Here is a 12,817-nt window from a genome sequence, read left to right as displayed (position 1 = left end):
GCGATGACTGGGAAGGAGCAGCCAATTGTCGGCATGGAAAAGTCTGGCGCCATCTCCTGGACAGCGGCGGGATATTGTGGTCCAAGGAGAAGGGGGGGCAGCTGGATCAGTGATGGAGCTCTGTGTCTGCACATTACAATCATATCCTTACATATTGTATCTGTCATCTGTTATATGGCTATTTGTGGCAGTCCTTCCCACACAGATTTTATAAACTATCAGCTAAAGGCTACTTGTTGCAGAACATCTGTGTCCATAAACAATTGTGACAGTGCAGCATCTATGACAATTTCTATTGTAATGTATAACTAAATGCTCATATATAACAAAATAAACAAATTCAATTATTTTGTAATGTACAAACTTCATAAAAAAAAAAAAAACAGTATTTCTTGACTGAGCCAAATCCTTCTTTTGTGTATCACATGCACCCCTTCCAGACACTGCAGCTCACAGTGGGAGGGGTTCACCAGCAGAGGCAGTGCTGTCAATCATGAAAACAATGGGTGGGGCCAAGTGATGAGTGACAGGTTTCAGGCTTGTCAATCAACAGTGATAATGCTGATGGCCCCACCCCCTCAACTATCTTTTCTTAGCTGCCAGGTCTGCCTCAATCTATAAAGGTACTTGTTTTAGTTTTATTATTGCATTGGGTTATTTTTGGCAACCTCCCATTTCTTTGTTAGAATTGTCGGAGTTTTATTAAAAAAAATGTATTTTTAATAATTTACCTTCACCATGTAGAGGATTTTCTATTATCCTACCACCAGCTTGTCAGTAAACAAATGCAAAAAAACTAGTTCAGCATTTCTCACCCTTTTTTACATGGAGGAAGCCCTAAAAATAACTTTCAGTACTTTATGTAACCCCTTCTATAATTTCTACATCCACATCTCACAGTGTGGTGATTAGTAGGAACAATATCTCTTACATTGCTGGCCATTGGGATGAATGTCACCCTTACAGATAGCCAAGAAGATCATTGGTGCCAAATAAACTGATCTCATTGTTCAAGGAACCCCTGGCAAGCTCTGGAGGAATCTGACTGAGAAACATTGATCTAGTTGTACGTCTGTAGCATGAGTATGTTCATGTTATCTAGAATACTGCGCACATGGAATAGGTACACAAGGAATGCAATGTGTAACCCATTTTCTTCAAAACCTTTCCACTGCATTTTGACCCATATTTTAAAATCACAAACTAAAGTCATGTGACCTAAAATCTACAATGCAGTAATACAGTAGAACCCCGGTTATCTGGAACTCAGATAACCGAAATATTCAGATAACCGGCACCCGACAGCTCCGCTTTCTTCAATGTTCCTGCAGCCCTAGCAGAGCCGTGGCATGTGTTCTGCATCCAAGAACAATACCACAGGTCCGCTAGGGCTGCAGGATCAATCAGGAGACCCCCGATGATTGCTCTGTGATTGGCTGAGGAAAGGGAAACCCTGATGACATCTGAGCCGTCATCAGGTTTTCCCTTTTCTCAGCTATTCAGCACTAGAGGTGACTTGTCTCCCCATTCAAGTCTAGTGCTGAATGGCTGAGAAAAGGAAACCTCAGTTAAACGGAAAATACAGTTATCCGGAATCGGCCATTCCCCATGTGTGCCGGATATCTGATGTTCTACTATGATGTGATTAGAGCAACAAGAATAGGTATGAAAGCTCAGAAACTAGTTATGTGCTAAAGATGAGACGTGTATTGGTTCATGACAATTTGAGCATGGTTTAGGTATCTAGTATTAATACAATTTCCTGGCTTATGGTTTGTTATATATTTTTTTTACATGAAAAAGAAATGAGCAGTAAGTCTATAGACGTTTATTGAGATGTTACTGATACATAACATTTCAACCAAGACATCTCCTATTGATGTAGCCTCCCAGAGACTCCTTTCCGTATTAACATGTACGAACCATGTGAATTCATAAAACATTCCCTTAAAATCATTTCTGAGAGCTTATTCCTAACAAAATGTATTTTTCTTACTTATTAGGTTTAGAGAATCTTTCAAGCCTAGGAAGACTAAAAGCCTAGTCATATAATCAGCTTGTCACCCAGCTGAAGAATCAGCCAAAAAAAAGGAGGACAAAGACTTTTGGCATATTAAAAATAGGGAATACAAATCCCAGCCAGGTTTTCTCTTTACCAATAGGCCAAAAAAAGCGAGCATAAGTTGAGCTGAAAAGTGAACTAGAAGGGGCCAGCCCTGTTTTTAGTTTGTACCCAGTACACACATTTCTTCAAGTTTCCAAAAAACTACAAGCATTTTATCTGTGGACTAAAAGCAGCGACTGAATTTTTGTAAACCACCTCTCTGTGAACTCAGTATCAGTAGGCATTGTGAAAGTATTCAGTGCCTGAGTACTTTTTGCATCAATCTGTCCTTCTTCTTGTATTCTTTCTGCCAAGAGATCCTCACTCATAATCTAAAAATGACAGAATAAAACATTAGAGAGTGAATTTAGTAAAGTAATAATAAATATATATTATATAATTAATAAGTACATAAAATTATTGCTTCCTAGATGTGAGACCAAACCAAGCTAACCTTTAATTGCTAAACAGCAACATAACTACAAAAAAGCCATTCAGTTGTAAATGCACAATGCTTGTAAACCAGTATTAATAATTTAATAACTGGGAAAAAATTGTAAAGGATGAATTTCCCAATGCGTTATATGGACTTCTGTTTACACACAATGCCTTCAAGACTACACATCATGAAGGTCCACTGCAGCCTATAACAAGATCAACAGGGGGCATAATGTAAAATGAATACAAATATATATATACACCTACATATATATATATATTTGATCATTATAAGACTAGAATTAAGTACAGTAGGAGGGGTTTGGCTACCGTTATTACAACATATTTTTATATAAGGTGTTTATATGAGGGGTTTCTCTGCCTATTTATTTTGAACACTCGTGAACATATGAAAAGTTGTGCATTGTAGTGCAGTTTAATATCTACACAATTTTTTTCACTCACACACTTACATTTGTTATTATAGTGTTACATTCTTCTGTTATCCCCATCTGATTTATTTGTTCCTCTATATAATCTTGAGTCTTCAGATTATGATCCAACACAAAGGAAGCATGCTGGGGTTGAATAAATTGCAAAAGAATTCTAAAAGAAACAAAAAAGAAATATCACTAATCTGTGGTTGTATAAGTGAGTGATGTTATAATTTAATTTCATTAGGATGACCAGATTTTCATATATTCTCAGGTGAAAATAAGTACCTAGGTTTATTTTCAAGTACATATAGTATTTCTATAATTATATTACAAATACAAGTGCCACTATATCTAGTATATAGTGATTACCTGTAATTCTGGTTAGGAAAAGATTCAAATTAGATAGCAAGATATTTAAACATGAAGGTGGAGAGAGAAAATGACATTTTATCACACATCAATCTTTATTTTTCAGTAATTCTATAAATTATTGAAAAACTAAAGAATAATCAAATGTGCTAAAATGATCAACATATACCCATGATATATGACTGATAAAGTACTTTATAATCAAATGTAAATGCACTGAATTCCCTATCATTCTATTGTCAAACAATCCGACATAAAGTCGTCTTTTCACACTGCAGAAACAATATTTTTTTTACATACCTCGCCCTGATAAAGGAAGCACATGACCAGATCCATAGCTGTGTGCCATTCTCGCAACATTTGAATACAGGGAATGTTATATTTGTACTACAATGTCTTTGTGTTATTTTATAATCTTTCATATCAGTAGTGTCCACAGTTCTGATGAAAGCATTAACACAACAGTCTCTCACTGAAGTCTCACTTGAATTAACTGATGCATTTCTGCAATGGGAGGCAGAAAATAATAGACTTTGATAGGATTCAGCCAATGATACCCATACATGTGGATTAAAGCACTGCAAAGTGACCAACTGCTGCAAACAAGAGACTGCTTCCTTTAAATTTCCCAGATGTTTGTGGATGCTGGCTTGGAGATTTAATGCACCAGTCAAATGATCAGTGTTGTTGACACCTTTCATCTAAAAGGAAAAGAAAAACATTACTTTGAAACACTATTCATTTATTTATAACAACATAACCCTATAGGGGTCACAGAGTTAGCAAGATCCCTGATCACAGAATTAAAACCTTGGTCTGAAGGGAGATTTATTTTGAACATGTACTATATATCCCCTTAGCGCTTTTCCATGATCTCCTCACAACAATCATCCACGCATAGCCCAAACGACCTTTATTGGCATCTCATGTTTAGCTATGAGGCATTAACAGACAAAACTGCTATTAGGTTTATAGCTGTCCATCTAACAAACTCTAAGGTGCAATGCATACAAAACAATTCCTGTTTTCTTGTATGTTTATCCTGTGTGAAAATATAAATATAAAGACAAAAGCTTACACACTGAAATATTTGTCAATTATTAGCCAAGCATATTCAGTGCTAGGAGCAGGGGAAACTCTTCGTACTTCCTGGTAAGATGGCCAAAATATAACTAAGTGACCCAATAGATATATCAGAATACTGAACTACACACATCCATTAATAAATCTTAGTGGTATTGTAAAATATATGGTTCACAGCATGACTATCAGTGTATTTTATCTTTCCCTGTTCTGCTGGAGATATATTCATTCACTTCTTGGAAGTGATTATGTAACATGAAATCTTCAGCAAATGGGGAGATTCTATTTCACTTTCACTATGATCAGCAGTGCAAATAAAAGGGAGAATCTTCATAGCAGAGACATGGACCATGATAGAAAAAAGGAGAGGGTCTAACTCTTACATGTTTTATCTGAAACAAAAAAGTTTTGCCTTTATAGACAATACACTTGGAGCTATATATTTTACATAAAAAGAATAACCATGAGAAATCTATAAGAGTACTAAATACTAAAAAATACTAAATACTAAAAGAATGATTGTTATCTAATTCAAGCATCATTTTAAATTCAGATATTTTTTTTTACCAGTGCTTGTGTGATCTCCAGTGCTTCAGTAAATCTCCTCAGGTAGATTAAGCAGCGTGCCTGGCCTTCCTGCACATCCCTTCTCATTGCATTGTTGGCAGCAGGTAGCAGCTCATAGCAGCTGCCGTACTCATTGAATGCTTTCTGAAATAGAAGTATACATAACTTAACAATATAAAAAAATGGGAAAGGAGAAGTAAAAAAGATATTCCGATACTTAGAATTTTCTTTCTACTTTATGTATACAACAAAACTTCAAAATATTATCGTTGTAGCAAAAAAAAAAAAAAAAAAATTGTCTTTTCCTCGCAAGAAACACATTCTCTACATAAATAAAATTTCCTCCTTACTTGGCTAACCTTCTGGCTACTGCCTTTAAAAATGTTTTCTTTTGCTTTTAAATTTGACATTTGAAGTTAAAGAGAAACTAAAGTCCCACTTAACAAAATACAGGAACAGGCAAGTGGTTAGTGCCGAAGGGGACAGGTGATGTCCTTTTTGTAATGACTTGTCTCACTTGCCTAAGAAACACAGCACTTGTGGGACCCAACTCTTTACACCATCTTAGTACAGCCAATCAAGATGGCTGAAGATCGTCTCTAGGAAGAAGAAATGAAGAAAGATGGGGGCTCTGTGCGATAGAATGGGGATAGCCGAGTTGCAAAGGTTTGCAGAAAACAACTATAGCTTTAGGCTGAACTCCTTGGATGAAAAATTAACGTTGCATGTGAAAAACTCTTTCCCTTACTGTAGGGCCAGGGCAGAGGTCCCCGACCTTTTGGACGTCACAAACCACAAAATTTACAGACTCTGCACCACGCATGCGCGGGAAGCTGTGTGTCACTCAAAGGGGAAGATACTTCTCCCCCAGAGAGACGTCATAACGCCAGAACCTGCCATCTCCAGAAACACAACTCACCCATCAACCTGCGATGCGTACAGCAGGCGTGGTCTGTGGCCCTAGCTGGTCCTTCCAAGCGGGGTTCTTCTCCTGACACCACTGGGGGGCTGCACTGACCAGAGCCGCAGACCACCAAGATTTTCCAACGGACCACAGGTTGGGGACTGCTGCTGTAACCCACTAGTGGGCCACAGGCTGGGGGTTGGGACTCCTGGCCTAGGGAATGACGAATAAGATATCATATACTTACATGTTTCTAGTTCACCCCACAGCTAACACACTCCTCTATTACTCCAGCAGTGGCTTACAACAGTGAGGAATAAGGTAAATATATTATATATCACTTTATTCATCTTCCACTGAACAAAAGGAGTAAATAATGCAGAACTAAACTAAAAACAAAAAAAATTACACTTACCTTTAACCCTGCAGATCCCTCGATGGTGCTGGTCCATCCCACTGTCCGGTCCCACGTCGTCCTGGAATTCCTCTTCATACCAGCGCAGAGGAAGCGCCAGCCGCTGCCATCTTCAGTCTATTCCTCCATCTTCTTTAACCTTTTTTCGGCACCCGATGTCGCACTGTGCAGGTGCGAGATCAGGTGACGTAGCTGCTGTGAAGGGGGGGGAGAGAGCGACAACCTCACTGCGCCTGTGTTAGATCTGCATGCCCGAGATCAGGGAATGTGCAGAAGGAGCAGCTAGAGCCTCCCGGGATGCATGCGTAGGTATGCCGGGAGGCTTTGCTCTCCTATTAAGTCTTGATCGCTGTGAAAAAAAGGGGGTTGCACTAAAAAAAAAAAATATCAACATTTTTACGTTACATAGGGTTGTCTACCCTTCTATGGTAAGGTAAAAATGTTAACTATTGCAGTGGGGGATCAACTTCAAAGGTAATTTTTTACAGGGTTCAGCTGTTACACACCGGTATTTATTTATAACCACTTTGCATTTTTTTTAAATGTTTTGGAAACAAACCAGAAAGTTTTTCTGTCTATATGACAAGTCTGCTCGGAACTTCAGTATTGTGTGCTCATCTGTGGCTTCATCACCACTCGTATCTTCACAGAACCACTGCAAAACATAAAAATGTAGTTTTAAAATTTCTATCCACTTTGTCTCAGTGTCACAGCATACCCACAAACAATCCTCATATTACCTAACTGTCTGAAATTGGCCTGCTCCTGTAATGTGTTGGCTTTGTATATTTTATGGATTGTTAATATGCAGCATAGCTTCTATTGCTTTTATTTGTATTGATCTAAAGGCAGCTGTAATTGGCTCATATAGGATAAAGCTGCAGACAACTCCATTGTTGTGGCACAGTGGCTCAGTGGTTAGCACTCTGGCCTTTGCAGCGCTAGGTTCTGGGTTTGAATCTCCACCAGGACTCTATCTGCATGGAGTTCGTCAGTTCTCCCTGTGTTTGTGTGGGATTCCCCTGGGTACAGTTTCCACCCACATCCCATAAACATGCCGTTAGATTAATTGGCTTCCCTCCGAAATTGACCTTAGTCTGTAATAAAGACATACGACTATGGTAGGGACATTTGATTGTGAGCCCCTTTGAGGGACAGTTAGTGACATGGCTTTGGACTTTGTACAGCGCCACGTAATATGTTGTCGCTATATATAAATTTACCATGGATCCAGATCTTCCCATCAGTTACTTTAAAAAAGTAATAGAATGCTAAAACTGGTTCTAAATCATCCTTGCTTCTATTATTACTATTATTTGTGTTATTTATAAGGTAAATTATCCTTATTTCCTATTCCATCTGACACAGGTCACAAAGACAGGAAGTGAGGGGAAATCTCTCAGATGGTGACACCACCGGCAACAAAGTATAAACAAAGATCCCAAACAAAAAAATGCATTTGTTTTAAATACACTTTAAGGAACAAAAATAGTTGTGGCACCTTTTGGAGACCCAAAACATGTTCTTACCGTGAAGGAATCTCAGTAATATTGCTTTTAATAAACATTCTTAGATTGTAAGCTCTTCGGGGCAGGGTCCTCTCCTCTTGTATTACTGTCTGTATCTGTCTGTCATTTGCAACCCCTATTTAATGCACAGCACTGTGTAATATGTTGGCGCTATATAAATCCTGTTTATTAATAATAATGTTTATAATAAAAATAATAATATCTTGGTGAAGAGTAGAAGGTAAGAACAGGGAATATGACTAAATATGTGACTGACCTGAGGCTCACACTGCTTGGCTGTATAGGACTCATCTCTCCCCGCACTCCGATCTCTGGTCTCCGAGAAAACCGAATCTTCAAAGCAGAATTCAAAATCCATCTTCTTTACAGACAACATTCACCTAAGCACCATAATGTCCTACTCTCAAAGAATTCCGTGCAGAAACATATCCCCACACAAAAGTTCCCACAGTCAGACTGTACACGGACTTTCGTTTCAGAGGTGACACTGCGCAGCTGCTGTGGTTGGTTGCTTGACGCGCATGCGCTGTGTCAGATGTGGAAAGTTGAGGAGCTGATGGAGGTAATGGAGCTGTCAGTGCTCGGATAAACCTGCGTTAGCTCGGCATTATTCTTCAGCTGGTGTTGTGTTCACACTGGGAGAGACTCCTTCCTGAAGGACTGGCTGTAGTCACTGGGTGGTAAGATTATATCAGCCTCTGTATACCATAACAACATGGCAGAGAAGTGAACTTTCCAGATTAACATTGGCTGGGGTCAGTCAGCAACCTCTGAATGTTTACAGATGTTTTATTAACAATCCCAGCTGTGTGTATGCTGTTTCTACAAGTCCTAAATGTAATATAATTGTTATTATTATTCAGTATTTATATAGCGCCAACATATTACGCAGCGCTGTCCATTAAATAGGGGTTGCAAATGACAGACCTTTTACACACTTTACTGGAGCCCCACAGATTAGGAAAACTGTACAAATTTAGTAAATCCTCATGTTCTACAAATTTTTATACAGGTAGTCCCTGGGTTACTGACGATTAAAACGATTAAACGATTCCTGGATACAAACAGGGCTTCCCTGCTAGCTCCCGGGGGGAGGGGTCGGTTTGCATGACTGGCAGAAGAGATCTTTTGCTAAACACAGCTGAGGTTGTGGGTGATCCTAAGCAATGAGCTTTTCTGCATCATCCTCTAACTCTTTAATGACCAAGACAAACTCTGTAGTTGTTTCTTTTTGCATATCAAAGCACAGCTTGTCCCAGTAGTTAATGAACATCTACTAAAAAAAGTTTTTTTTGTTGTTTTGTTTGTGATTAACTCACAGTAAGGATTTTATATGGTTACTGACACCACTGAGCCTAATAATATGTTGAGACAAACATCTGTTCTAATTGCATGTATTAAAATAATGTATCTGTTCGTACTTGCATACAAATTCAACTTAAGAACAAACCTATCTTGTATATAGAGGACTACCTGTATACATAAAAAAGACACTTTAAAGAGCACCTAAACTGAAAAAAGCAAGTCAGCAGGGGAGCTAATTGATACAAGAGACATGCAGTGTATCACTTGTCCAAATAATAAAGCCCGGGCTCCTTGTGACTTTTAGATGTAGCTGTACACTGTTCTTCCCATGTAGTAAAGAGCCAGGCTCTGTGTATGGAGATGCCGCATACAGAGCCACCCACTGAAGACAATGTGCATCATCACATTTTGCAGGTTCTCACTCTGACCTTTAAAGTGCTGGGTCCCAGGTTCTAATCTCAGCCAGGACATTATCTGCATGGAGTTTGCAGGTTCCCCCTGTGTTTGTTTGGGTTTCCTCCGGGTACTCCGCTTTCCTCCCACATCCCAAAAACATGCAGTTAGGTTAATTGACTATCCCCCAGAGTTGACCTTAGATTGTATTAAAGACAAATGACTATGGCAGGGACATTGAATTGTGAGCTTTTTTGAGGGAAAGCTAGTGACATGGCCATGGACTTTGTGCAGTGCTGCAAAATATGATGGCGACATCAGTGGCCATCCAATACGTGAAGATGGCAGCTTCCTCTGATGTGGTGAAGGGAGGTCCTGAACCTGTCTTCGCTGCAGGACGGCAGTACAAAGGTAAGTTTGTGCCATAATTATTTGATGATGGCAGAAGCTCACCATCCACCAACAAGTATTAGATCTGAACATTTCGCTGCCTTAGACTAAACTAAAGAGTAAACATTGGAGGAGAAGCAGAGAGCTAAGTAGGTCTCCCAAATTGTCTGTTTTGGCATTTAGCAAACCATTACCTTTCAGCTATCTAATTTTGTTTTTTTCCTTTTTTTGTTTTTGAAAGATTGATAAAGAATCTGAATGTTTTCGGCCAAACATTTGTGTCTTGTGTCAAGCATGAATCTTTTTGCTAGGAAATGTACTTGAGTAAAAACTCTCTAACATGTTTTTTTTTTTTTGACTTTTTCTTGTTTGTAGGACTTCTCATAAATGAAGAAAGCATACAGCTTCTTTTGCAATTTACATGCTTCAGTTTCTGCCTCCCCACTGCCTATAGAGCTACAGCACTAACTTCCTATTGCAACCATGAGTTTAATAATGTATGAATACAGAAGACTTGCTCCTAAAGCCGCTCAGATCCTCCTCATCTCTGTCACATGGTTCTGCAGTCTCAGTGGAGTTTCCTCCACTGAGTCTCCTAGATTAGCTTCTTACTTTGGAACCAAAACCAGATATGAAGAAGTCAATCCATTCCTTCTGGTGAACCCACTACTGGTTTCCAGAAAACAGGATCTACTGCCCAGTACTTGTACACCTCTTCAGATAGTGTCAGTGATCAGGCATGGTAGGAGATATCCAACTCAAAAACAAATAAAGAAGATGAAGCAAATCTACAATGTAATTAAACAGAGTGAAAGCAATTCGGAACTAGTGAAGGAGCTTCAGAGTTGGAACATGTGGTATGAAGACTGGATGGATGGTCAGCTGGTGAAGAAAGGAGAGGAGGACATGAAAAATTTGGCTTATAGACTGGCCTCTCTCTTCCCATCTCTCTTCACTGCAGACAAGCTCAAGAAACGTAAGATGTCCTTCACCACCAGCTCTAAGCATCGATGTGTTGACAGCACAAAATCTTTTATTAAAGGTCTTACCCATAACTACCTCCAACTTCCAGAACTGCCAGATGCTGAGCAGGGTGGTAAGTCTTTCTTTGAAATGTGACAGGATTGGTAAAGTTTTGTCATTTTCCAGCAGCTACACTGAACTAATCATGGAATTGCAAAATTAAAAAGTATCCTAAATCAATTGCAAAATTCAATACCCAAAAGGATTTTAAATAAATTATATGTCATTTGGCCACATAGTCTTCCTTTTCTTTGCAAGAGGTTTTTGAGTAAGTACCTTTATCTGCAGAAACGGTCTATGGACAGCAATAAATGTATTACTGCCTAAATAAGACCTTGCCGGAGCATGGTGGCATGACATTTTTATTAAATATATATGTTTAAATAATTTTAATCCTAATAAATGTAGTTTTGAAGGATTTATTCATTTCTATTGTTGAACGTAATATCACACAGTTCAGTGTCACCATTGATGACAGATGTCTCTTTGTGGAATCAAAGCATTTGACATTTGAAATACATAATCATTTTATTAGTGTGTCATATAAAGCATAACCAATAAATTTTTAGGGATTGCAGCTCCACCTTGTTCAGGGCTTTGGTGTCACATTTGCTGGTTGTGGAGCCAATGTCATAGTACAGTTCTGATGATGATAATGGTTCAGAATGTCTGCCCACCTACATAATCTTCAAAAGTGTACTTCAATGGCAGAAACACATAGTTGTGGCAACCTGATTTCACCTACTAAGCTCAGACATGTTTAATTCTACAGATAAAAACATTTGTAAAAATGGGAAACACAATGGGCCTGATTTAATAAAGCTCTCCAAGACTGGAGAGGATACACTTTTATCAGTGAAGCTGGGTCATCCAGCAAACCTGAAATGGATCTGGTCCAGGATGGAAAACATTTGCTAACAAATAGCAATTGGCTTTTAAGAAATCCTTTCCAGGCTTGCTGGATCACCCCGCTTTACTGTAGAAAGTGTAGCTTCTCCAGCCTTGGATAGCTTTAAATATTCAGGCCTAATGTATTCTCCTATGGTATTGGGTAAACCTAAGGAGTATGTGCAAACGTAGCAACCAAGCTTGCTGATTAGATTTTAGTAATCAGGTGATGATTGAAAGAATAGTGATGTCTAACAATAACTCTGCTGTTTTTTTATTTCATTTTACCAGAGACAACATGTATAGAACCCACAGTGAATGACACACTTATGCGTTTCTTTGACCATTGCGAGAAGTTTATAGTCCAGGTGGAGGACAATGACACAGCAATGCATGAAGTGGACAAATTTAAAATAGGACCAGAAATGCAGAAAGTAATACGCAAAGTCGCTACTCTATTAGGTGTTCCCGAAGATCAACTAAATGCTGGTAAACAGACATAGATATACCTCATTATAACATATATCGGACATGTATGAACTATCATTACTTCTGTACTTTGGTCATAAGGGTGTGTTGTGTGAATTATTGCTGGATGATTCATGTGGTATTATTGCATTGTATCTTCCTTCTAAATGAAACAAGGAGTCCCAGAGGATGAGTTATGTCAAGGTACTGACTTGAAGACAGTGTTGTATATGTATTTTATGTCCATGTGTTCAAATGGGCCCCTTTGTAGAGAATTGTTTTTCTAAAAATACTAGAAACTTTTATTTGATTAGGTAAAGATAATGCTACAAATTTAAATCCATATACCTTATGTGAATCATCATAGAAGCAATTACCTCTATAGCAGAGGGGTGTCATAAAGCAAGTTACACACTAGTACATAGCTGCAATTACCCATGCCAATTTATACACATTAAGTACAGTTGCTTACCTTCTAAAAAATGCTGCTCATCCAGCCGTCCA

The 12,817-nt window shown here is 38.6% G+C and overlaps 2 protein-coding genes across 4 annotated transcripts in view; one reads left to right on the top strand and one right to left on the bottom strand.

Moving 5' to 3' along the window:
* Positions 1-1,812: 1,812 nt before the first annotated feature.
* Positions 1,813-8,319, bottom strand: C10H8orf76 (chromosome 10 C8orf76 homolog). The gene is made up of 6 exons (XM_072423763.1): positions 8,103-8,319; positions 6,877-6,972; positions 4,999-5,142; positions 3,649-4,049; positions 3,016-3,148; positions 1,813-2,436 (listed from the first exon to the last, which is right to left on the bottom strand). Exons 1-6 carry the CDS (start codon positions 8,220-8,222, stop codon positions 2,278-2,280), a joined length of 1,053 nt encoding a protein of 350 aa, XP_072279864.1. The 5' UTR covers positions 8,223-8,319; the 3' UTR covers positions 1,813-2,277.
* Positions 8,320-8,323: 4 nt separating this feature from the next.
* Positions 8,324-12,817, top strand: part of MINPP1 (multiple inositol-polyphosphate phosphatase 1) — a 39,235-nt gene continuing 34,741 nt past the window's right edge. Inside the window, exons 1-3 of one of the 3 annotated variants that reach the window (XM_072423760.1) lie at positions 8,324-8,408; positions 10,310-11,030; positions 12,137-12,334. In XM_072423760.1, coding sequence (XP_072279861.1) covers positions 10,418-11,030; positions 12,137-12,334 — 811 coding nt within the window. In that variant the 5' untranslated portion in view covers positions 8,324-8,408; positions 10,310-10,417. Of the gene's footprint in view, positions 8,654-10,309; positions 11,031-12,136; positions 12,335-12,817 lie in introns of all 3 variants that reach the window. The other 2 variants (XM_072423759.1, XM_072423761.1) reach the window with 2 other exon arrangements.

The sequence above is a fragment of the Pyxicephalus adspersus genome, chromosome 10 (genome assembly GCF_032062135.1).
Source record: "Pyxicephalus adspersus chromosome 10, UCB_Pads_2.0, whole genome shotgun sequence".
Taxonomy (NCBI): Eukaryota; Metazoa; Chordata; class Amphibia; order Anura; family Pyxicephalidae; genus Pyxicephalus; species Pyxicephalus adspersus.
The sequence above is the reverse complement of the archived record's forward strand: the minus strand, read 5'-3'. Positions and strand labels throughout refer to the sequence as shown.